At 37.2% G+C, this 26873-nt stretch overlaps 1 protein-coding gene across 1 annotated transcript in view; it reads left to right on the forward strand.

Annotated features, from left to right (window-relative positions):
- Positions 1-26873, forward strand: part of DOCK8 (dedicator of cytokinesis 8) — a gene marked incomplete at its 5' end in the record, with an annotated part of 109676 nt that overhangs the window by 71313 nt on the left and 11490 nt on the right. The window contains 16 exons of the mRNA XM_081320845.1: positions 1300-1455; positions 2891-3030; positions 4507-4676; positions 7572-7717; positions 9105-9287; positions 9481-9616; positions 12418-12505; positions 14484-14580; positions 15456-15590; positions 18638-18790; positions 19494-19652; positions 20866-20966; positions 22011-22203; positions 23406-23549; positions 24602-24733; positions 26456-26590. Coding sequence (XP_081176971.1) covers positions 1300-1455; positions 2891-3030; positions 4507-4676; positions 7572-7717; positions 9105-9287; positions 9481-9616; positions 12418-12505; positions 14484-14580; positions 15456-15590; positions 18638-18790; positions 19494-19652; positions 20866-20966; positions 22011-22203; positions 23406-23549; positions 24602-24733; positions 26456-26590 — 2268 coding nt within the window. The remainder of the gene's footprint in view (positions 1-1299; positions 1456-2890; positions 3031-4506; positions 4677-7571; positions 7718-9104; positions 9288-9480; positions 9617-12417; positions 12506-14483; positions 14581-15455; positions 15591-18637; positions 18791-19493; positions 19653-20865; positions 20967-22010; positions 22204-23405; positions 23550-24601; positions 24734-26455; positions 26591-26873) is intronic.

Here is a 26873-nt window from a genome sequence, read left to right on the forward strand (position 1 = left end):
TGTTTTGTTTTTGTCTACAACTCTTGGGTAAACTCCCGAGTACAACCCAACACTACTTTAATATTTGATAGGATCCAAATTGTGCATTTGGAGAATAGTCCAATACTCCTAAGACCACCAGCAGAATGGAGGCATGGCTAGTATACTCCTGCCCAGAGGTTTTGTTTTTGTTTTTGTTTTTGCTAATGGAAAGTGTTTAAGAATTCACAAGTTAGTAGTCTATTTTGTAACTTTAAAATGGCCTCAGTTTGGAATTCATAAGCATGAAATCATGTTTTTAATTTTTACAGGTTTTAGTGGGGCTTTGTAAAATTTAATTTCTTTTAATATTTGTATTCATTGTTTTTATTGTTGTTTTTATTGTTGTTAGCCGCCCTGAGTCCTTCGGGAGATAGGGCGGCATATAAGTCCCATAATTAAATTAAATTAAATTAAATTAAATTTACCCAATTTATCATCACTTCCATTAACTCTTACTTGTTCATACTAATACGGATGGGGACTGAAGGTTATCAAAATGTGAGGGAGACAGATGTCCCATCTCCATAACAGCTTATTGATTAAATCATTCAAATCAGCTTGGTAATTAATTGGTGAATATCTCATTCAAAAATATTCCTACATTAGCCTTGTTGCACATGGAAAACTGATTTGTCAGGTGAAATAATTAACTTAAATGTCCAGACTAGAACCCATATATTGGAAGTATGATCTTCCAGATGCTCCCTCAATTGGCATAGACCCATATGTGCAATCATATGGTCTTCCTGAATAAGTGAACTAGTTTTCAGTTGGGCAGAACAATTCCTACACCCAACTTTTATCAATTTTAGACACACAAAAATCCTCCCAACTTTTCCAGATACTTCCTTTAACATTCTTTGCAGGTTAGAGAGGTTTGAAACCAGTGTTGTGGAATTCTGCATTTCTCCTAGGGCTTCTTTGGAATTAAAAGATCAGTTTTGCATTGACAGATTTTACAGATGTAATTCAGTTGTACTAAAAATATTGCTAGTAACAACTGCCAGGGTATTTATAACATAATATTGTTAAATTGCACAGATGAAGAAAGTATATTACAGAATTGCTTTCAAGCGAGAATTGTGGCATTAACAGAAAACAATCTATTTTATTAAATGTTACCATTGGGAGAGAGGGTCTAATAGATGTAAACTTAATGTGATGCAAGTATTAAATGGAACAATTGAAAATTTGTTATTGGATCTATTTGAAGAGCAAGGCATTTCTCTCTTTATGCAAGTTTTCATCATGCTTTTCTTTGCAACTATTCCTTTCTAGTTGTCAAATAAAATGAGTAATATTCCAGTGTTGTTGTCCATAAGGCTGGAGTTCCTACAGATTGTCTGCAGTCATGAACATTACCTCAATTTGAATCTCTTCTTTCTGACTTCAGGATGTGCTCCAACATCTCCCTCTCCTTCTATATCATCCCAGGTACTTCCTCTATTTTTTTTAAAAAACAATTTAATAATATTAGGGGTACCTTCTTTGCCAGATGCAGAATATATCAGTGATTGAGTTTTCATATTTCTTCTCATTGATTATACATTAATATTTGATGTCATAATGAGTCTATCATCCTTTCCCCCATATATCTGCAGGAGTATGTTTGACATTACGCCTTAATTTTGTCATATTCGGTATGCATGTATGTATGTATGAATGAATGAATGAATGAATGCAACTGCATATACATAGGCCAGATAATCCATTAAACATGTAGAATGCAGGAATAAATCCACGAACCACAATCCCTTTCTTCTCGTATATGTTCAGTATACACAGAGAAAGGGCATCTAGGGATATTTGTAAGCACTGGTGTTTTCTAGGAAGGAATCTGCTAGGAGGAATTGAAGAATTAGATTTCAATTTTTTTAAAAAAAAATCAGAATCTAGTCTGTCTGAGAAGGTAGCCATTCAGGTCAGTCTTCTGCCTTATAAGAGCTGAAAAAGAAACCGATCAGATTAGTTCTGTCTGTTAAATAAAACAAACATCTTATATATTCAACACTGACTCAAAGGTGTGTGTGCACAAACATACTCAGACTCTTATACATTCAGGAATAACCCACAAAGGGACTGAAGTCAACAGTAGCTTCTGCTTCTTTGGCATGTCAGTTGAACCTTTGCCAACTTAGAGCACATCTACATATGATGATCAGTCTTTGCCTAACCTGTGTAAATACAGGTATAAATTCATTCTATTAAATTTTTGAATTTTTCTTTGCTTATATTTATTTTTAATTTTGCTTTATGATACTAAAATACTTTATGGAGCCAAAGACCTGTCTTATTCTTGCTTTGATTTAATAAATGATTGTTAATTCAATTTCCATTTAAAATGTTTTAGAGATGAAATTAAAATAGATTTTCTTTTGTTATATAGTAGAGATATGGCTCAGTGGGTTAGGACGCTGAGCTTGTCGATCAGATGGTCGGCAGTTTGGCAGGTCGAATCCCGAGTGCCGCATAGCAGAGTGAGTGCCTGTTACTCGTCCCAGCTTCTGCCAACCTAGCAGTTCGAAAGCACGTAAAAATGCAAGTAGAAAAATAGGGACCACTACGGTGAGAAGGTAACAGCGTTCCATGCGCCTTTGGCGTCTAGTCATGCCGGCCACATGACCACGGAGACGTCCTTGGACAAGCGCTGGCTCTTCGGCTTTGAAACGGAGATGAGCACCGGCCCCTAGAGTCGGAAATGACTAGCACGCATGTGCGGGGGAACCTTTACCTTTACCTTTAGAGATATTTCATAAAGAACTTTATGTCAAGTCACTGTTATTTTTTAAAATGCAACTAACAGTGCTGTGTCATTAAATCTGTGCTTTGATATAAGCATACATTTGCCCCTTTCTGTCATTTATTGTAGAATTCAAGTTCCTGCTCAAGTTTCCAGGATCAAAAACTTTCCAGCATGTTTGAGCTTACAGCAGATTATCGGCAGCAACACTTCCTCACAGGGCTACTTTTCACAGAGTTGGCAGCTACCTTGGATGCAGAAGGGGAAGGGTAAGTCTCGTTTTTTCCAGAGATTTCGATGTGTAAGCAACACTTATGAATTATGGGTACTGAATTGGGTTTCAGTCAAGTATGCTTGAAATACTTTATGCACTCAGTTCTTTTCATATATCCAGGATCAGCCAACTTGATCTATTGGTTAAGCCACCAAGCTAGAAACCAGAAGACTGTGAGTTCTAGTCCCACCTTGGCCATCATGAAAGACACCTAGGTGATCTTGGGCCAGTCACTGTCTCTCAGCCCAACCATCTCATAGGGTTGTTGTTTTGGGAAAAATAGGAAGAGGAAGGAGTATTATGTATGTTTGCCACTTGAGTTGCTTATAAAGTAATAAAGGTGGGATAAAAATTTAATAAATCAATAAAATAAATAAAAATCAGTGTCAACTGATGCAAACCAGTTTACATCCCATAATAGTCTGAGACAGAATTTAAATAAACAAAAAGTGAATTGACTGCTGTGTTGACAAGATCAAAATCCATAGGCAGGTTTGTAGAAATTTTACAATTTTGTCCACCTGGGGACTTAGTATTAAGGCAAGTCGAAATATTATTAAATGATTAAATGATGATATGATTGAAAATATGTAGATTGAGAATCATTTAATGGATAGACCATGGCTGGGCATGTTCATACAATGTTCAGTCATGTTTTTCCATAAGTTTGGTTTATGCAGTATAGAATAGTCCTCAACCTATGACCACTATTGAGTCCAAATTTTCCGTGGATAAGCAAGACACTTGTTATTTTTTTCCACATTTTATGACCTTACTTGCCACAATTCTTAAGTGAATCATTGCAGTTGTTAGGTTAGTAACATGGTTATTAAATGAATCTGACTTCCCAACTGACTTTGCTTGTCCGAAGGTTGCAAAAGATTATCACGTGAGCCCGGGACCCTTCAACCCTCATAAATACATGCCAGTTGCCAAGCATCCAAAATTTTGATTATGTGACCATGGGGGGTGCTGCAGTGGTCATAAATGTGAAAAATTGCTGTATTTCAGGTTTTTTAGTGCCATTGTAACTTCAAACAGTCACTATACAAATGGTTGTAAGACGAGGACTACCTATATCCTAAATACCAAAGCAGCTTAAGAAGCATTTTACTCTAACATGTTGTATGAATTCAGTCACTTCTAACATTTGGACTAATGTTATAATCTGACCCTATTGTACCCAAAGAGATAAACTGCTGGGTTTCTATTATTTTACTAGGCCAGGAAGCTTCAGCATTCATAATGTGACCTGCAAATATTTTGTTAATCCCCAAGCAGTGTGAGAATAGTATTTTTTTTTAATTAAAAAGAAATCATGTACAATCTGTGGCTTAAATTCTTTCCCTGAAGGGGATGTATTTAACTTGCCTCTCAAAATATTTCCATATTAATTATGTCTATCCTGTTACTTCTTGGACTATTCTGTGATTAACTGATCAAAAAGGTCTTGGTCCTTTTGTCCTGACAGAATAAGCAAGGTGCAGAGGAAAGCTGTCAGCGCTGTCCACAGCTTGATGAGTTCACATGACTTGGATAAATCCTGCTTGAAGCCAGAAATGAAAGTGAAAATTGCTGCACTTTATCTGCCTCTGGTTGGCATAATTCTAGATGCCCTTCCACAATTACATGATTTTACAGGCAAGAAATGATGGTGATGGTGATGGTGATGATGGTGATGATGATGTTGGTGATGGTGTACTTACTGTCTTCTAGATGGTATCTAAAAATGAAAATGTTGGCTGTTTTCCCCTTTTGATCTACCCTCCATGAGATGTGGGTTATTTTGACCTCTGTTGCATTCAGCATGCTCACAAAATAGAGCAGGAATTCCTCATTACAGTGTAAGGTGATGATTTCCCCCCCCACACAGAAAATATACATACCTAAGTAATAAGTAAGTATATTTACCTAAGTCAGGGGTCTTCAAACTTTGCCCTTTTATGACTTGTGGACTTCAACTCCCAGAATTCCTCAGCCAGGCACGCTGTTAGCTGTGTTTATGCAGTATGCTACCGTAGGCATAACTTGCAAATCAAGGTGCTTCACAAAATACTTCAAGTCACAAGTTCATCATGGCATAGCACTTTTCTCTGAAGCAAGCCACAGAGTGTTTCCTTAGATGAATAGCTCGGGCAGGGGATAAGAAAAGCTCTCTGGTTTTCTTTTCTGCTTACTGCAGGAAAATGGAAGAAAAGAAAAGAAAAAAAATGGCAGCTGCAGCTTTTGCACCCATACACACTCCATTCTGCATTTAAAACTAAATGTTTATTATTCCAGTCTTCTGAAATGAAACTGTTCCTGTTATTTAAAATCCCTCATGCCTCAGTTGAACCTGCTTGGTGTATTCCCAGCTCCCTTGGAACACATTTCTGCTGAGTTTCATAGTTCGTTCTCTGTCCCTAGGAGTCCTGTAGATGGCACCCCATCCCTGAGACTTCTTACATTTCTGAGAAGGACTGTGAGAAGGTGGACTAATTCTTTCCTTTAATGTGGTTCCAATGAAAATTCTCAAAAGAAGTACCAACTTGGTAGTAGAACTGGAAGAAATCTACCATTATTAAAAAAAAATTAAAAGAATTTGCAAACTTAATGTGACATGTTCAGTGTTGCTTATATGCAGTTTGGCCCTCAGACAACTGCCTGCAAATAAAGTAAACATATTTTAACCTAGCATGTTATGCAGATCTGCTCATCTGGTTAGTTAATCATTTATTGTAATATGAACGCTCAGAAAATTGAGTTTATTAAATCATGGTTCAGTTAACAATGGGTAACAATGTCATACAAACGGAACCAGTATCTTTTTATTGATATTAGTGGAGCCATGAATGGGGCCTAGCAGCTAAACAAATGTAGAATAGCAACTCCACAGAGAATTGTTAATCAATTAAGTGCCCCTAGCAAAGTGAGAGAGATATATTAGGATGATACAGTACTTTGGAGCTGATTTTTTTAAAAAAATACTTAGTATGTTCAAATGTGCAAATCTAGTACCTGTCTGCCAGTTTTCAATGCAGGTGTGTCTTTTCAAAATCCTTATAAAACTCCGCAGGACCCCATAATTTATACTCAAAGATCATCTTCTAAGGATCCAGTTTTAAAAAGATGTAGATAGGGTCCTTCAGAGGAGAAAAAAAACACCCTTATTATCTGTGAGGCCGGAGGTTTCCATTTCTTTCCTAACCTACTGGCTACACACCAGACGAGATCATCTGTGTTCAGTTTCCAACTTTCTTCCTGTGTAAATGTGATAAAGATGTGATTCAATCCAGGTACATATTTTCAAGAACCAGTAATTTTAACACTTTGAGTGGTAATGGTGTTGGCCCCAACAATTTGCGTAAGTGCAGCAAATATCTCTCAGCTTTTGTTTTCTCGACTTTTTTTCTTGTGTAATGTGTTTTTTTAGTGTTGTATACTGCTGTCTAAATGGCTTTCTTAATGCCTAGAGGCTTTTGAGAGTGCATTTGTTGTGTTTTTTTCCCATCTGTTGTTTTGGTGTCAGAGGCAGGGCTGAATGGAGAAATTTATGCCATGGCTGTTCCTGCTCTGAGCTCTGTAGAATGCAGGACAAACAAAGGGAACACCATAAAATATTGGGGAAAGTGCAAACAGAGGTGGCAGTTTTAATCAATTATCGTCAGAGAGAAAGGAAGAGCTAAAAAAAGAAAAACAAGAGAAGGAACCAGATAGACAAGATTAAAGGAAGCGAACAAAGGTCACATAATAAGAGAAACTAAAGCTACAAATAGTGACTTGGGTTTAAAACACCTGTGAACATTGCTAGAGATATATTATATATTGCCAAGTAAAGAAATCCATTAATTCTAGAGTTAAAACAAATCCAGTCCGGTTCATCCTAATCAAGAGACAGGACAAATCACAAAAATCGGGTGAGTTTGTGTCCCGAGCCCACAGACATATAAGACACATTGTTTTCAGTGCTGGACTTTTTCAAGTGGTAAGTAGGCTTTATACTAGAATTCACAGGCTTCCATCCCCCTCTAGCTAATATGCAATAGGCTTCTTGTTTCTTAAATTTCTGCATTGGCCATCTCAGTTAAGTTTGTTTAGGATGCAGATTATGCAGAAACGTAGAAGTACTTTCAAATATACCACTGTTACTTGGAGCTTCAACCTGACGCTTCTGGGCTTTTCAGCCTGATTATATTCAATATTCTGTTGCCTTTGCTTCCATGGGGTTAGCACTTGTGTCAGAAAAGCAGAGTGGAGGGTTGGATGAAGCAGGTCTGGGGCTCTTGAAGGTTGGTTTGAAATGCCATGACTCAGATCTGCAGATTCAGTGGTTTTTAGCTATGTATCTAAACTACGTTTATTATGACCATTAATCAGAGTGTCAAAATGCACAGCAGTTAGAACAAACTAAATGTGTTTCAGTGGTTATTAGATACACTCTTGATACATCTTCCTCTGAGAATAAGCTATCCAGAAAGTCTTTGATTGGAGAAATATGGGAAACATTTTGGACCACACCGAAAACCTCTTACACAGAACCTGCGCTTTCCAATTTAGTTCCAGATGTTCACAATGGGAAAGGCCGTGCTGCATGGCCAGATGAAGAACAAGAATCAGCAAACCAGATTAATCACAATATTGCTCTGGCTATTGCTGGGAATCAGTTTAATTTACGATCTTCTAACTCCTCTATGTTTACGATGGTAAGGCTTTTTACAGTAATTTACAGGAGTCCCTTCCTGAATAATCTTCCTATGATTTTATCTTGTAATGTTATTCACTATTACTAGCCTTGCTATCAAGATTTCTTTCATTCTCTCATTTTAACTAGATTGGTAGTTATGTTTATACACTTAATTTTTTCCAAGAGAAGAAGGAAAACTTCTTTCTCTTTCTCTACCTAAATGAGGGTGTCCTGCAGAGTGCCTCTAGATCAGAGGTCCCCAACCTTTTGGACACCAGGGACTGGTTCCGTGGAGAGAGGTTTTTCTGCAGACCGGAGGGAGCGTGGTTTCTGTGCTGCCTGCATCCCGCGGATGGGCCTTTGCTTGTTTGTGCGGACCAGTTGCTGGCATACCGCAGCCTAGCCTGCTCTAGATGTTTTGAACTACAGCTGCAGTCATCCCTGTCAGTGTTAACTGTGGCCAGGGATTATGGATGTTATGGTTCAAACTATATTGAAGACTCTATCATCTCTCCTAGATTAAGGGAATTAACTGCACGTGATTAAGCAAATGAACTTAATCCGTTGTGTAAAGCAGCAGTGTAAACTAATCTGGTAGTTGGATGTTTGAAATAGAGCTGCTTTCAGTTGACAAATGACTTAAGCCATATAGAAAACCTAGCTGAAAGAGTTCTTTATTGAGTTCCATTTAAGAAGACATATCTTCATCTCAGGGGTCTATGATATTTACCAATATCTTTTTTTCTTTATCCGTTTACCATAGCCTCACATTGGAAAGTTTTCATTGCCTACATGAGTCAGAAGTCACTCCATTGAGAAGTTCAGTGATAGCCATCTGAAGTTTCATTTCAGTCAAATAAAGAGCTGCTTTCTGCTGTTAAAAAAAACTATTAGTGGAGGAATTCTCACTCACCATTTGAAATAAAGATATTCCTTGCTCAGAAATCAAAATGAGCTAGGGTTGTAAATTGACAAAGATATTGGGATTGGGATCAGGGAGATCCAGGTTCCAGCATTTCAACCATGGAAGCCAAAAGGATTGAAATTTGGAGATTATGTAGTCCAATACCTTGCCCAGTGCAGGAATCCGTTAAAGTAGTTTTGAGCCAACTAGACACACTTACTCAGCCTAACTCATGGGGGTGGGGTGGGGGTTGTAGGGAGAAATTAGAAGAGGAAGTGCTCTTATGCTGTCTTAAGCTAGAGGAAAGTCAGGATATAAATGTAACTAGTAAAAAATACAAACTAATAAAAATGGGTCTTAGCTGTTAATTAGAAAGGAAATTCCAAACCCATAGTAAGAAGCTGTGATGTTCTGTTCCTGAGATAAAATTTGCTCTATTGGGAGTCTTCTGATACATTTTCTTTTTGCTACTCTATTGGCTTTTCATGCTATCTCTTTTTAGTCCTGGAAATCAGGCAACACGTTAAGTCCTGAGACAACCCGTCATCTTCTGATCTGCTTCCTGTGGATCATGAAGAACGCCGATCAGAACCTTATTCAGAAATGGATTGCAGATCTTTCCTGTCTGCAGCTGAACCGGATCTTAGACCTCCTTTTCATCTGCGTCTCAGGCTTTGAATACAAGGTAGAGGAAATTATGTCCAAATAAAAATGCTGCTGCACTGCAAACGTTTCTTTCCCAGATGGGTGTTTACCTGCATCCTTGGGCAAAATTCTGAGTTGGGCTCTCAAAAGGCTTCAGTAACGTGGTAGTTGTTATTATTATGCCCTGAAGTATGCTTGCCTAGGGATGTAAATTTATTCCTCTGTTTGGACAGGGCAAGCAAAGCTCGGACAAAGTCAGCACTCAGGCCCTCAAGAAATCACGAGATGCCAAAGCTCGTCTAGAAGAGGCATTGCTGAGGGGAGAGGGGGCCAGAGGTGAAATGGTGAAGCGGAGCAAACTCCTTTCTGGTATGTCTTTGCTGTTGTTCTTTGAGTTAGTTTGTTTTTCTCACTGGCATTGCAAAGAAAGGGTGCCTGCAACCTCCCATTGTTTTCAGTAAGCCACAAAAATAAAGCCTCAAAGCAAGACATGTACAAAACAGCATTTGCCACTGGCGTTCCTTGGCAGAGATGCGAATCAATTTGATAAGAGCTTTTATTGTTGGATATTACCGTCAAAATCAAAATCAGGAGTCTCGTTACCTTGCCTTTATTACTTTATAAATGCAGGTAGTCCGTGACTTACGACCACAGTTCAGCCCAGACAGTTGTTTAAGAGAGTTTTGCCCCGTTTTACGACTTTTCTTGCCACAGCTGTTAAGTGAATCACTGCAGTTGCTAAGTTAGTAACGTGGTTTTTAAGTGAATCGGATTTCCCCTTTGACTTGGCTTGAAAGAAGATCACAAAAGGTGACACCTGATCCTGGGACACTGCAACGGTCATAAATATGAACCATTTGCCAAGCATCTGGATTTTGATCGTGTGACCAGGGGGATGCTGCAAAGTGTCGTAAGTGTGGAAAATAGTCATAAGTCATTTTTACTGCTGTTGTAACTTCAAACTGTCATTAAATGAATGGTTGTAAGTTGAGGACTACCTGTAACTGAAGGTGGCACACCTGTCTAATATGCTTACCTCTTCCTATTTCTCTCAGAAAAACAGCAGCCCAGTGAGACTGACCAAAGTCACCCAGCTTGCTTTCAATGCCTACAGCAAGACTAGAATATGTATGCTTATTACATATATATGGAAATAGAAGTATAACATTTTATGGGATCAGGACTGTACTTACAGTTGGGTGACACAATATGAATCTTGATGCAGTCCTTGCTGAAGTTATTTTTAGTGTGATGCAAACTGTACCCAGTGTGTGCTTGGTAGTAATCAGGAATCTGAGGTCATGTGGGAGTTATTCTTTCTTTCCTCTACCATTGTCCTTCTTTGGCCTTATCAGATGACCTCAAACTCCAAACGTTATGAAACACTAAGGGAAAAAAGAAGTCTGCACGCAGCTGAAAGTAACTTTAGATTGGATCCTGAAACAGGATCAATTCATTGGCAGAAAAGTTTAATAAAGAAATTGCAGGCTGAAACAGGTTACAGTATCAGTGAACTGAATGAACCACTAGAATGTGGTTCTTAAAAATTTTTATAGTGGAAAATAAAAAGAATTGACTGGCGTTTCTTCCCTCTTCTTTCTTCCCCCTTAAGAATAGTCAGAGATAGAATACAAACAAGAGTTAACCCTGGGTCAAAACAAAATCTTTACAGAAAACAAGAATTTTGAGGAAAGAAATTTTGAAGGGGATGCAAGCCAGGCATATATGAATAGATGAGGGAACAGAGATAAAGGGGGTGAATAGCACAGTAATTTTGTAGATCAAATACAGTCATGAAAATTTGTCCAACTTCCCATTTTTAAATTGAACACCAAAATATTTTCCTGCTAGGAATCTGTGGCAGTTTGAAAACATTCTAGATCTCTGTGATTTCACAATGTTGGCTAAGTTCAAGTGTGTCACCAATTTATTTTAGCAGCGTTTGCAAACATATTTGAAGCGATAACCATGGTCATTGTTCGCATTTGCAGAAACTCTTGCCTCTTGAGGCTTTCCAGTTGCTGAGCTTCATATCTTTCAATGGGAAAGATGGCTTAATGCCTTTTAACTTCCTTCAAAGAAGTTGGTACAATGTGCACATCACATGAAGTTAAGGATGTAGATTGTATAGATGTGATGTGTAAAAGTAATCCTTTTTTTTCGTGGTGAGGGCATTTTTAAGACTGTTGGACCTTCAGCAGTTTAGAGGAAAGCAAAGATTTTGCAGTCTATTAGCATTCCAAGATTGTTGGATTTAAAGACGATTGTGGATGGTTTTCAGGCTGCCTTTGAGAAATTGAGAAGGGAGATGGTGACACTGTAGAAGTACATGAACCCTGGAGGGAAAATGCTGAATTTATATTGCTAACCTGGAATTGCCTAAGCATATTTTTTTCTAAGATCAAAAAGCACTACTCACCAATCTTAATAAGGTATAAATGGTTATAAATACTAGATCAGTTGGATTGACTGATGTTTGTGCCTCTCACCGACCTTCTTTAAATCTACAAATGAACTTGATCATTATTCATCTTGTTCTTGACCTTCAGTTGTATAATGTAATGTTTTTTAGGAGCCAGTTCTGAATGCATACCTACTTTAGTACGAAACATGCAATGGACTCAGTTAGCTGCTAGATTGTTAGTTGTTTTCATTGTCAAAAAGAGGCTACAGGCTGTTTTCATCTGATGGCCTGCAGGTCAGGTCTGGTAGAAATAATATTCAGAGTCATACAGTAGCTCCTCAGCAAAGGATGTTTTTGAGGGTTATGTGCGTCTATTATTACAACCTTTCTACGTGTTTGAAGAAAAGCAGCAGCGGAGATTGTTTCCACATATTTTTTCATTAAGAGGATGGACTATGAATGACTCCTGCACCTCACCGCTGGATTCTGACTGCCGTTTTTTTATTCACATCTGGTCTGCCTTTTGTTTGCTTTTCAATTGTCTTGATTCTGTGACCAGAGCCCTGGACATTCTTTGTATGTCTTGGGAACACATTGTTCCCATCGGTCACATTTTAGTAATTTCGTATCAAATCTACTCATTGCCTGTATGGGCAAAAAAGATACACTTCTCCTGGCTGCGATCACGGTGGATGCAGAAGCTCCTATCGCCTGAGAAATGCTGAGATTAAAGTTTCGGTGTGATTTGTGAATGTTGTCCTTGCAGGGAATGATAGGCTCCCAGGGTCGAATGAGAACTTACGATGGAGAAAAGAGCAGACACAGTGGCGGCAAGCAAGTGAAACGCAAGATAAGTGAGTAATTTAATGAATGTATATCACCTTTACCAGAACTGCTTCTTTCAAGGGCCATCTAGCTTCACTCCCTGTACCAAGGCAGGAAATTTTATCTCCAAAGCATCCTGAAGAGATACATGTGTTGCTTTCTGTAAAAACTCCATGGAGAGAATTCTGAAATCCCTTTGTTCTCCTGTCACCAGCAGCAAAAGCTCTCAGTACTTAAGGAAGGTAGTTTGAAACACATGTGAATCCCTTTGGGTGATATGCTCAATCAGATGGGAATTACTGGAGACTTCTGTTCAAATGAATTCACAAAATTTTTGTTTGCTTGTTTTTCTTCGAGTATGCTAGAGCCAAGAACAAATAGAACGAAAAACATGGCCGTGTCTCTCTCCATTTTCAGTTTTAAGTGGATTTGGAGCTGCCAACTGAGACAAACTATGTTTTATGAAGTATTTCCCCCCCCCAGGCTTGAAGAAAAGGAAGGCATTTCTCCTCCCAGCTTGGAATCTTTAGTATAAAACAATAAACCAAGTAAAATAAAGAATCATTGAAGCCACTCTCAGTGTGGCAAGTGTCACTTTCAGACAATAGTGAAGATGGTAAGGTTTTTTTAGGTGTGATGATGATAAAGGTATTTGAGGTCGAAGAGTGAAAGACATATTAAGGGCATTCTGGCCATTTATGACATAATTTAAGATGTTTATGAGTATGGCTCATATTTTAAGGCCATAATATTTGGAGGGCTGTATTCTTCTACATGAATATGCCTACTTTTTGTCCTCAGTACTGGAGACCTTATTTCATGTGCCATAAAGGTACAGTTGGTTGGAATGGAATATGACTCAGCTGTCAAACATCCTTTCTTGGAATTTCAGTTATTGTTCACTATTATAGTTTTTAAACCAATCGGTCATTTTTATTGTATCAAGTCTTTGAATGTTTACCTTGTGTATTGCTGCTATAATTGGTACATTGCTGTTTTGCTAAAGCTAAGTCATAGATTTTTGCAGTCTGTAAGGTAGTCCTTGACTTAATTGAGGCTTAAAATTATGGTCAGAAATTGTAAAGGTTGTAAAGTGGTTCACCATGTGACTGGACCTGTTTTTATGATATTTTTTGCTGTGATTGCAAAGTGAACCCATTCCTAATATGTTATAAAGCTATTATTAATTTTTGAATTGACAAAAGGATGGTACTTTGAATGTTGGAGACTAGAAGGAACTAAAGATTACAATTAAAGGAGAACAATTAAATTTGACTTATTAATAAAGAATGTAGCAAATATTTTAACCTTGGACATACAGTATTGAAGGATATTTTTGAACAATGGATCCAGAATTAATTTTAAATCTCAGCCTCTATAAATAGATTGTGTTGAAAGATGTTATGGAGGAAGAACAAGTTTTATCTGAAAAGACTGAGATTGATTTGAAAATGGATTTAAAAATGAAAAGCTACAAGAATGATCTGAAAAAAGAAATATTCAAAAGAAACCAGCTTGTCCTTTTCCCCCTTATTTTTAGTTTGTACTCATTTTTATCGTTGCATAAAATTACTATTAAAAATAGGAAGAACTGGTTAGGGATAGATTATCATGGAGAAGATCTATTTATGTATTGTTAGGAGTCAAAAACATCTTGAAGGCACATAATCAATACTATATTTTCTCCTATGCTTAATACTTCCATCTTTATTGTAGACAACTTTGAAGGCACTTTATTAGTTTTAGAAATGATGCTAAACCACAATTAGCACAAAGTTTTATTAATACTCTTCAGACAATATTTGTTGATTAAAACATTACCTGAAACTACACTTACATTTGCTTAACCATATATCAAACAAAAAAGCTCATATATTAAAAATAAATCCAGATGTGGTATTTCTAGGATTAATGATAGGTTCCAATCCGGAAAATTACCTCTCTAATGTAAGATATTATTGTATTCTTTGGTTTGTGAATGTTTAATAATATTTGTTGCTGTTACAGAACAAAAGCTGAGATTGATCAAGAATCTCTGATTAGTGGAAACCTGGCTACAGAAGCTAATCTGATCATCTTAGATATGCAAGAGAATATCATCCAGGTGGGAAACGTATAAAAGGCTGACAGTCAGTACTACCGTAGCAGCCAGAGAAATGAAGAAGAATTCAGCTAGTCTTTTTGTCATTGCATTGCACAACACTTTAAAACACATTTTAAAGAAATAGGCTCAATAACCAATTTTATTCTACAGATGCTAAGGAACAAAGCTAAATTGTTTTACAGTTCCCACCCATTCTAATTTAATGTAGTTTGGTAACTGGCTGGGCTTTGATTTTCTTTACTGAAAGCTAGGTGGCATTTGTCCAATAAGACTCTGAAGTGTGAAAAGAAGAGGCACAAATTGCTTAAAACAGCCGACTCTTAACCTTTCGTTCTGATTTTGTGAGGAGCTCAGCAATATACATTACGATTATCAGAAACCTCTTAAACTACTATTCTTAGCATTGCATAGTATGAATTGTCTTGAACACATGTAGAAGAAAAGAGGATGAAAATATATTGAGGCATAAACTTTATTTATTAGATATCTTACATAATTTTTTCCATTTAAAATGATTTTCATTGTTCCTGAACATGAAAATTTCAGGATAGATCAGGGGTCTTCAAACTTGGCCCTTTTATGACTTGTGGACTTCAACTCCCAGAATTCCTCAGCCAGTGTGCCTGGCTGAGGAATTCTGGGAGTTGAAGTCCACAAGTCATAAAAGAGCCAAGTTTGAAGACCCCCTAGGATAGATCATAGCATGAAAGAAATACAGAAATAAAGCAAACTTCAAAACTGAAAGATTGCTTGATGAACAGTCTTATTTCTAAATGAATAACCTTAATCCTAAAACATGTAAGTTTGCAGTCATGCCACAATAATCAAGTTTGGGCCAATATTGCATGCCATAACTCTCCCTTTCCTTTCAATAGGCAACATTATCTATGGACTGCAAGGTGAATATTTTTGGAGGTGTGTTGAAGGTCCTCATAAATTCTCTGAGCTATGATCAGAGCACAACCTATTTGACCCATTGCTTTGCAACCCTCCGAGCATTAATTGTCAAGGTAAGCATTGGCTTTATTTTGTCTTCACATTCTTCTCACTCTGTTCAGAAGCTCAGCTCCATTCCCATAGAATGTTACTCTGTGGTTTGAATGAACAGGCACTCAGTTTGGTTTTTTGCAGAGAATAGGTCACACATGTCATGAACAATTAAATGGAATTGATAGGGTCCAGGTTCCAAGGTAAAGAAGAAACATCAAGTAGAATAAAATGTTTTATAGAAGAAAATGATGTCTATGGAGATTCTCAGTCATCCAGGTCACAGTTGTCCCAAATGTGCTTTTTCAAGAGGCAGCTGGACTTTTTCTGGAAATTGCAGACTACAGGAACCATTTGCGTTTCAGTTTGAGATGGAGACAACACAAACTCATTCCCAACAGCCTGCACCTGTGTTCAACAGTGAAGGGACACAGGGCAGAAAACATCCTGCAGAAAGCACAGCTCCACATCACAGTCCTTTCAGCAGTTCCAAGAAGGCTCCACAGACAAACCTCCCAATGGCCTCAATGACTTTCTAAAAGAATGCAAATGACCAGCTGTCTGCAAGGAATATAAATCCTTCCATTCCCCACCATCCAGTCAGTGCTGATGAAGCTTCTTGGATGAGAAGCGAAACGTCTTCAAAGAAAAACAAGAAAGTCCAGCTGCCTCTTGAAAAAGCACCTGCCAACTTTAAGACAGAAAATAAATCCGTGAAAAAAATAAGTGCAGTAGAGAGTTCAAACTGGTGGGACCCAGGATGAAAGCCTTTTCTGCTGTAGTACCCACCCTTTGGAATATCACCCCCCCTGAGATTGGATTTACCCTGATCCTGCAAGGATTAAATAGCTGGTTTAGCCATCTGACCTTGGGCCCTGGCGGTATGGGTAAGCCCAGTTCATTCTTCTTATCATTGTAGGACATTGGGAATGTTCTTGGCAGCTACTCTATGCTGTTGTTGTTTGTTTTTTTTAAAAAAGATTATTTTATCCTAAATGGCTATTGTATTCAGTATGTATTCAAGTAATTGGAAACAAACTGGGACCGTGTTTTGTAAAATGGCTTCCTGTAAATTACTACAGGCTTTTAACTGCAGTTTAGTTGAGGTATAAGAGACGTATCATTTATTGTTTGCATTCTTACACTAACATTTTTACTCTGCTGTTCAGTCCATAAATACTGCCAATTCTGTTATATGTACTTGGTGAAAAAAGTGCCTATCCACAGGATTATGATCTAAAAGATATGCCACAGAAAAGATGGGGGATATGGAAATAAGAGCAGAAATATAGTTCACATAATGATTCTTAAATGCTGTCTTAATTAATGAACGATGGGGCATCTTTCAAGGAGAGAGAAAAAACCTGATCTCTCATTGATCGTTTGTCTCTTTTTCACATCTCCCTCTGCTGCAATTCAATGAAATGCCTGTTTCAGCTGGATTTTCATTGCATAAGAAAGTTATAAAGGTCAAGAAGCAAAAAAGAAAGTGATATAGAAAAGGCCAATCAAAATTGTCATGGGAATGGAGCAGCTTTACACTTGGAGGTTTTCAGCTTAAGAAAAGGCACGTAAGGGTAGCATGATTGAAATTATGCCTGGTATGTGGTATGTGGAAGCTTTTCTTCCTCTCTGTCATAGCCCCAAGATCCACAATCAATCATTGAAGCTGAGTGGTGGGAGATCCAGAAGATCCTTTCATACAGCAGTTAGTTTAAATAGGGGTGTTTGTCATTGCAAGAGTTGATGATGGCCACCAGCTTACATGGCTTTCAAAGAGCATGAGGCAAATTTACACACCAAGTTTATTAGTCAAGGTGCCTATATGCTAACTCCAGGACGAAAGACAGCGTATCTCAGTATATTAGCTACTGTGGAACAACAGGAAGCAATAGGACTATAACTGTCCTGCTCTAGGTTTAACCGTTAAGGATAACAGAATGCCAGACTAGAGTAGTATCTAAATTAATCATGGAATTATAAAAATAGAAGCAACCATAAGGATTATGTAACACAACCCTCTGCATTGGGCAGGACAACCAGTTAAACTGTCCATAAGAGGTTGCTTCCATATTCTTGATTAATCTTCCATAGGCAGACTGCTCATTTTTCTAAAGAGCTTACTGTAATCTTATGTATTTATGTTTATCTATGACGTGCCATATAAAATAGTTTGCAATAGACTTATTTATAAAATAGCTTCAAGAGTCTCCATAAAATGTAATTTGTAAATCATTTCCCAAATTAAAATAACTTCCTGAAGGCGTCAGAAGTACAAGTTGTTCTCAACTTACAACCGCAATTGAGCCCAAAATTTCTGTTGCTAAGCAAGGCGGTTAAGTGAGTTTTGCCCCATTTTACGACCTTTTGTGCTATAGTTGTTAAGTAAATCACTAAAGTTGTTAACTTAGTAAAATGGTTGTTAAATGAATGTGGCTTCGCCATTGACTTTGCTTGTCAGAAGGTCACAAAGGTGATCACATGACTCTGGTACACGACAACCGTCATAAATATGAGTCAATTGCCAAGCATCCCAATTTTGATCATGTGATCATGGGGATACTGCAATGGTCATAAGTATGAAAAATGGTCATAAGTCACTTTTTCCGGTGCCATTGTAACTTTGAATAGTCACTAAATCAGCGATCTTCAAACTTGGCCCTTTTATGACATGTGGACTTCAACTCCCAGAATTCCTCAGCCAGGCATTATGGAAATCTGTCTTCTCTATGAAATGTCTTGATCGGGTAATTTATTTTTATTATTGCTGTAAATCCTTTCATGGTGACTATAGGCCTAGAAGTCTACAGTTTTAAAAGTGGAAGATTTTAAAGGAAATGCAAAGATTCTTTCTAAAATCACTCGTCTTTAGTTGGTCTAAAGCAGGGGTCTTCCAACTTGGCCCTTTTATGACTCGTGAACTTCAACTCCCAGAATTCCTCAGCCAGCGTGCCTAGCTGAGGAATTCTGGGAGTTGAAGTCCACAAGTCATAAAAGGGCCAAGTTTGAAGACCGCTGGTCTAAGCAAATTGCCCAATGCTGTTTAGTTTGACAGTCTTTTCTCCTGCAGTTTGGAGAGTTGCTCTTTGAAGAAGAAGTGGAACAGTGTGCTGATCTGTGCCAGAAAGTCTTGCAGCACTGCAGTAGCAGTATTGATACTACTCGCATTCAAGCTTGCGCCACGCTTTACTTCTTGATGAGATACAGCTTCAGCTCCAGCGGTGTAAGAACAGAGATGATGCTCTTTCTTCTAGTCGTGGCCTTAATCACTAGTCGTGGCCTTTGCATTTCCACTTCCCTTACTTTTTATAGAATAAATAACATCTAATTCTCCTTGTTTGGTTCTTTTTTTTAATGATCTATATGCCAAATGTTTGCAAAGGGGTTCACTTTCAGCTGGAAAAGGCCTTTCTGCTTTGGGGGATGTGGGGAAATGGATACTGTATAGGAAAAGGGTCATATGTTTAATAATAATATTTGCACATACCAGTGTTGTAACTCTGGAACTCAGAATTTAGAATGATGGCATATTTAAAATAATCTCTATGTAAACCATCATAGAAAGAAACAAAAAAAACAGCATAAAATGGATTTGTGAAGATTGTATATTTCAATGTGTAATTGTATCTCAACCTAGTTATTTCATCATGAACTTAGAATAGCTTAAGGAAATGCCATTATGCAAAAGAAACAAAGCATAACTTCCATAAAGTTTGATTCTGTGATTGCTTTCCATGGGACTATCTCAGAAATAAGGATACTGCTCCATTCACTCCAAAGGAAATTCTAAGGAATTCTATGTATAGGAACTAGAAAGTTGTAGATGTTTTAAATCTCAAACATAGAAACCAGGAACTTCCTACTAATGAAAAATCTATGCACTTTGTTTGTATAACCAATGGTTCGCTTTTTTTCTTTTATAAAAGAACTTTGCAAGAGTGAAAATGCAAGTAACAATGTCCCTGGCATCTCTGGTTGGTAAGACTTCAGAATTTAATGAAGAATATCTCAGAAGGTCATTACGGACCATTTTGGCATATGCAGAGGAAGATTTAGACATGCAACCTTCTTTGTTCCCAGGACAGGTAAAGCATTTTGCAGCCTTTAATTCTTTTGCATTAATTTGCACCTTCTATATTTAGATAAATTTACTGTGCAAAACGTGTATTGCTTACTCATTGGTATACCCAACAGCAAAGGCACTTCAGCAATCAAAACTATATTTAATCTCATCAATAATTTTTAATAAAGCTTCAGGGAAAATACTACAGGATTAATGCCAGCTCCTAGAGTGCTCTTTTTTCTTGTTTTTGTTCAAAGCAAGGAAGAAGCACCTAACCTTCTACAAAACCTGTGCTTTGCAAATTACCCTATAGCAGGGATGTCCAACCTCGGCAATTGTGGACTTCAACTCCCAGAATTCCCCCATGGCTGGCTGGGAAATTCTGGGAGTTGAAGTCCACAGGTCTTAAAGTAGCCAAGGTTGGACACCCTTGCCCTAGACTAGAGGGAAGATGAAGTAATTGGTAATAGAAATATAGTAGCAAAAGAGGAGAACGTAAGACTGCTGTATTTAGTTAAGGAATGGTTATTATGAAGTTTTTAAAAAATGCTATTGATGACTGACATGAATCATGTTTAAAAGAACCGGAGAAATAAAACAGTAATATATAACTTAATAAATACATCTTTTGATCCTGTCTCCTTTTGTTCTTAGCTTGTGTAAGCCAGCAAACAAAACCAAAAAGCTTTCTGGAAATAAAAGTATAGTTTTGTATTTTTGTTTGAATTAGGAAACTCCTCAATGTTTTAGGAATAGGCTGTCATGTAATAGCTTGGCTTTGCGCCCCCTCCCCCAATCTATCAGTCCTATTTTGCCAGGTTTGAGGGAGTAGGAAACTATTGTTAATGGAAGAATTCTTGATCTGATTCCCAGTTTGTGAAAAACCAAGAATGCAAAAGCTGAGTCCTCAGGCAAAGGATAAATTCCTATCATGATTGGTTATGGTGATATACCGGTATTCTCATTCAAATATGATTACTTTGATCTGGAACTGAAACATTGCTAATTGTGCGCACTTTGCAATGCCTTGAGGAACATTACTACATGATATAGTAAGAAAGAAATGTAATATTTTAAAAGGTATATTAAGTGATCCCAATTGTGTTGGGTGTTGTTGAAAAACTGAGTAGGAAGCCCCATTTTCAATATTCTTTGTAGTTTTTTTTCCCCATTTCCTTATCAGTGATTGTTTTTTGAAGTCTGTGGGGGGGAAATTGAAAATTTGTTTTATTTAGGTGGAAGAATTGCTGCATAACCTGAATGGCATATTATCAGACACAGTGAAAATGCGACAGTTTCAAGAAGACCCAGAGATGCTTATGGATCTTATGTTCAGGTTGAAAACTCTAAAATTTTTCTAGCATTAATAATTCAGATCACTTACAGTTTAGATTCAAGTTTAGAAACTTTTGATGGATAGTATTGGATGTCTATTTTTCTGAAGTGTTTATTGTATCTTCCTTGGAAAAGAGTTGTTCCATATTACTAAATTTTTAATTAGGATTTTATTAAGTTTTTAATCCTTAAAATTAAATACATTCATATGCTTATGTTCTTAAGCATGGTAAATAATGTGATTAATATTCAGTTAAGTATATAATATTCAATTAGATAGATAGATAGATAGATAGATAGATAGATAGATAGATAGATAGATAAAGATAGATAGATAGATAGAGATAGATAGAGATAGATTCTATAGAGTAGTTTCCCCTAAAAATTACAAGCAACCTACCTGGGTTACTAATGAGCTGGATTCGAAATGCCAGTCCCCAGTCTTCACGTGACTACATTTCAGGTGCTCAAGGTACAGTAATTTGCAGCATCCCATGGTCATATGACCAGGTTTTATAATGGTTTTGTCAAAAGCTGGTGTTTATTTCCATTTCTCAGCAAAACCAACCCATAGTGAAACATGGGTATGCTTAACAATCCTGACATTCACTTAATGAAGGCTGTAAAATCAGGGTGACCCAATTTACAACCACCACAAGTTATGACTGCGATGGGGAGGCTCCATTATGATCATAATTTGAGGATTATCTGTCCTTTTTTTTAGCAGCATGAGAAAAGCTCTTTAAAATTACCTTTGGAATTTAGCCTATTAATAAATGTGTCTTTTTAAAAATCTATACAAAGACTCATTAGAAATGTGTTACAAAATGTAAGGAAAGAGATGTTTATGATACAATTCTGATGCAACCTTCTTGTTAGTGGTAAAAGAGATTGAGATATGGAAACTTCCATGGAATATTATTATTTTCTAGTTACTTGCCATTTTCAAGCTAGATGCTGTGCTTCAAGCTAAAATGATATGATATCTTTCATCATTCAACCTGAAGCCAAATAAAGCATGCTTTTTATCACATTATTTTCTTAGAATTGCCAAAGGGTATCAGACTTCACCTGACTTAAGGCTCACCTGGCTTCAGAACATGGCAGAGAAGCACACCAAGAAGAAATGCTACACAGAAGCTGCCATGTGCCTCATTCATGCTGCTGCTCTTGTTGCAGAATATTTGAGCATGTTAGAGGACCATAGTTATCTGCCAGTCGGAAGTGTCACTTTCCAGGTAGGAGCAAATTACTCCTTTCGTGCAAGTCTTTTTCTGTAACATCCTGGTTAAGCTAGATTGATCCCACAGAGACTGAGCACATTTACTGAAGCTTAGCAAGAGTGACAGGATAAAAACCAGCAGTCAAAGCAGATTGCAGAAATAAAGTAGGGAGAAACAGAGCCTACTGTACTTCTCATTAATGGTACTGTTTGAATCTTTCTAGGCAGATAAGAAGCTTGCAAGACTTAAATCCTTTCTATGTACTCAGCATACCTGCACACTGAAAACTACATGTTCAGTATAATTTGTTTAGAAATCCAAAAACTTATTGTTCCATCCTAGTAGCTCTATGCCACACACCGTGCCAAAAAAATAGGCAAGGTATCAATTTAAGTGATCTAATTTAGAGTAGAGAGCTAGAAACCAGGAGACCATACATTTTAGTCCTGCCTTGGGTTAGAAGCCAGTTGGGTGACTGCTTCCTGGCGCTAGAAAGGAGACAAACATTTCTGAAAAACCTTGCCAAGAAAACTGAAAGGCCTTGTCCAGGCAGTCTCTGAGAATTGGACACGACTGAACAGAAAGAAAAAAAATTAGAGTGAGTTGTAACTTAGAGTGAATCTTAACAAAGTAGAATGCAAATCAGGAGAAGCATGCTACTGAAGCAGTGGACTTGTGAAGAGAAAGCACTACATTACACAGATAATTGTAAGGTTATTTTACCCTATTTATCCTTACAATGATTGTCCTATCTTCTCATTATTTATTATAGGGATGTAGGGCTCTGGGCAGAGATGTGGTCCCTTGTCCAAACCAGAACTTATGGAGAATATGAATGTGCACATCCAAGGCCCACACATTCCAAATTGTTGCATTTGACAAACCTAAATTCTCTTGTGTTCATTGCTTTCTGTCCTTACCTTAAGTTCAGTTTTCTTTCTAGTGTGTGGTAGTGTCGTCCATGCAGTGAAACATACTCTTCAGTTTCGAAAGCCATCCTGAATACTTTAAAACTGGCACAAAAAATTGAACATTTGTTGGCAAATGTTGGGTGTTTGTAGGCAAAAGCCTCTGTGCAGTTATTTTTCTTTTTCTTTTTTGCCAGATTACATTTTAATAATATAAAACAAAAAGTAAAAGGAATAAAGATTTACAATTTACAACAGAATACAATATCTAGAGTTGTCTATTTTCCGCCGCCTTGTTCTCTTTTTCAGAATATTTCCTCCAATGTCCTAGAAGAGTCTGCTGTTTCAGATGATATTCTGTCTCCAGATGAAGATGGAGTTTGCTCAGGAAGATATTTCTCAGAGAACGGGTTGGTGGGACTGCTGGAAAGTGCAGCTGAGCTTTTTAACACTGTGAGTAACAATACACCATCTTTTAATTTTGTTTATTTATATATGTCTTTAATTAGATTTACAGGCTGCTGCAACTCTAGGGAGCTTACATCTCTAAAAGTAGGGTCAATAAAATGAAAGTAAAAGACATGTACATCCATAACAAACAATCCAATGCATCAAAAGAAAACTAACAGAGGCCTGGCAGCCATCTTAATGCAAAGCTTGAGTGCCAGGCCAGCTTTTCATAGACTTGTAGAACAGTTGTGGAGAAGGAGCCATAGGCATTTCCAGGGGGTGCTACTTTAGAGCACTAATACTGCAACAGAGAAGAAATACTTCCTAATAAATGACATTGTTTAATTTAAAATATTCGTGTCCCGCTTATTTGCATTGCCTGGTTAAAAACATAAGTGGGGTAAAACCTACAGTGGGTGGGTATATGAGGGCACTGTTGCATTGATGGGTATAGGAAAATGCTTTGACGGCTTCTTTGCTTAAAGAAGTGAACATGAAGTTGTACATTTTGAGGGGGGTTGGTCCAGGGGAGTCCAACCTTGGCAACTTTAAAACTTATGGACTTCAACTCCCAGAATTCCTCAGCCAGCATGGATGACTGGGAAATTCTGGGCATTGAAGTCCCCAAGACCTCAAGTTGCCAAGGTTGAACACCCCTGGTTTAATCACTTGGGTGGACAATCTCATCTCAGTACATTATGTAATGAACTGGTAATATAGTCACCGTTCATATTCCATGGCATATCATTTTAGTTTTAACTGTATCAAATCCAATATCAAAAAGATTTTGTTTGAACTGAGTACGGCCTTAATGAGACTTTACACATCAGCAGTGGTCTGATATATATGTATTGCATTAAGCAATAGTACACTTTGCTTGGTTTTGTTTAGCATGTTGTGGAAACTCAAGGTTTGTGAGCATGTGAGCCTTGTCACTGTTGCTTTGCTGGGTAAAATAGTGTACAACAAAGCAAACATTTCTTCGTCAGGCATGATGTGGTAATTTTCTGAAGAATGACTGAAACTATTTTTAAAATGTTTCTTCTTTCCACAAGGGAGGACTGTATGAAACTGTCAATGAGGTTTACAAGATTGCCATCCCCATTTTGGAAGCAAATCGAGATTTTAGGAAGCTTTCTTCTGTTCACAGTAAACTCCAAAAGGCTTTTGAGAGCATAATAAATAAGGTACTTTTTTCTGTTGTTGGGCTACAGTATTTGTATATAGGTTAGGAAGATAAGGATATTTGCAGTACAGGTAGTTCTTGACTTACAATCATTCATTTAGTGACCATTCAAAGTTCCAATGGCACTAAAAAAAGTGATCGTTTTTCACACTTATCATCATCCCCATGGTAACTTGATCAAAATTCAGGTGCTGGGCAACTAGTTCATACTTGTGGTGGTTGCAGTGTCCCAGGGCCATGTCATCACCTTGTGTGACTTTCTGACAAGGAAAGTCAAATGGGGAAGCCAGATTCACTTAATAAACGTGTTACTATCTTAACCACTGCCGTGATTCACTTAACAACTGTGGCAAGAAAGGTCATAAAAAGCAGCAAAAGTATTTAACAACTGTCTCGTTTATCAATGGAATTTTTAGTCTCAATTGTGGTCATAAGTTGAGGACTACCTGTACAAACATTTTTTTTTCTCTGCTTAAAATTTCATTTTAGTCTGCTATGCTGTTTGTATTAGCACAGGATTCTCCTCCAATGTTTTTTTCCCAAGTAGCTAAAAAGCTTTGTAAGATATAAATGCTCTGTAAATATTGACATTCAATAAGAGGCATACAATTTTTTTTTGCAAACTAGGTAATTCTTTATGTAAATTGCTCCAAATCTTTGGTTGGTTGATTGAGATACAGACAGACACATTTTTGAACAGGTAATAAAACAAGTAGCTAACTTTGACAGTGTTCTGGATGGAAGCAGAATAGCCAAATTCACCTTCAGTAGCATTCTAGGAAATGATTTTCACACAGAAAGCTCAAATAATTATGCATCAGATTCGGTATTTAGTTTTCTATGCATGTCAAATACAGAGAAGTCTAAGTGTACTGGACCTCAATCTATTGATCTTTGTATGGAACGTATCAAATTTGCATTTGAACTTCATCCCCAAATTAATGTGCAAATCTGTTGTTTCTGAAGTTTGTCTGGACAAATCAATATAATTCACATCATTTGCAAAATCATGTAATTACAGAAATTGGTGCAAATGACCTACAAACATATTATTATGCAAATGGCATATATTTGCATTTAACAGACATCTGGATTTAACCTGCATGATCTTCTTCCAAATGGTCTGCTAAATGCAGGTTTTAGAGGAGTCTATAATATAAAATGCCAATCCAAGGCATTTTTTTTTAATTTATGTTATCACTTTACTGTATAAAATAATGACATGAGGATAGAATTCTCATTTAACATTTAATCTCAGTTGTAGCTTTAGAAGGCCTTATAACTTTATCCATGAGATAGGATTAAATTTCTCATGATTTACATGCAATATATATGAAAACTACTCCTTTTATTTCAAATTATATTAGTAAAAAGATAAATAAAGGTCTTCCTTTCATGAAAGATGATTGAAAGATATGTTTTTCTAATGTTTCTCTTTGGATGTTTTGTGTAATTAGTAATTACACAAACAGCTACTTTCAGGCTTATTCAAGCATTTTTGCTTCTTTCTTTTCAATCTAGTCCAGGGGTCTCCAAATTTGCAACTCTAAGAGTTATGAACTGGGGAATTCTGGGAGCTGAAGTCCACAAGTCTTAAAATTGCCAAGTTTTGAGACCCCTGATCTAGTCAGTTCCAGGATACATTTAAAAGTAAAATATAAGTGTTCTTTGGAAAACTGCTGCAAAAAGACAGGTTTATTTCAGTTATTTTGTTATCAATCAGGGTCAAAAGAGAATGTTTGGGACTTATTTCCGTGTTGGTTTCTATGGAGCCATCTTTGGAGATCTGGATGAACAAGAATTTGTTTATAAAGAACCTGCCATAACCAAACTTCCTGAGATATCTCACCGATTGGAGGTAGGTAATTACACCTGTAATAAGAAACTGTAGCAAAAGAATATTCAGAAAGATACAGTTTTACAAACTGAATGGAAATGGTAAAGGAATAATTTCATTTACAACCTCCTAAACTACTGTAATCTTACCCCATCTCATGCCCTCCAATTGTAATGGGACAGCGGCCTCTACAACTCCTTATTTAAATGGCAACTGGTAACTAGAGGTAACTAGAAAGCAATGGAAATCGTAATCCCTTCTGGGGATTCTGGGATTTATAGTCCATGCACACTTGGAGATTTTA

This window comes from Vipera berus, assembly GCF_964194415.1.
Source record: "Vipera berus genome assembly, chromosome: 2".
Taxonomy (NCBI): Eukaryota; Metazoa; Chordata; class Lepidosauria; order Squamata; family Viperidae; genus Vipera; species Vipera berus.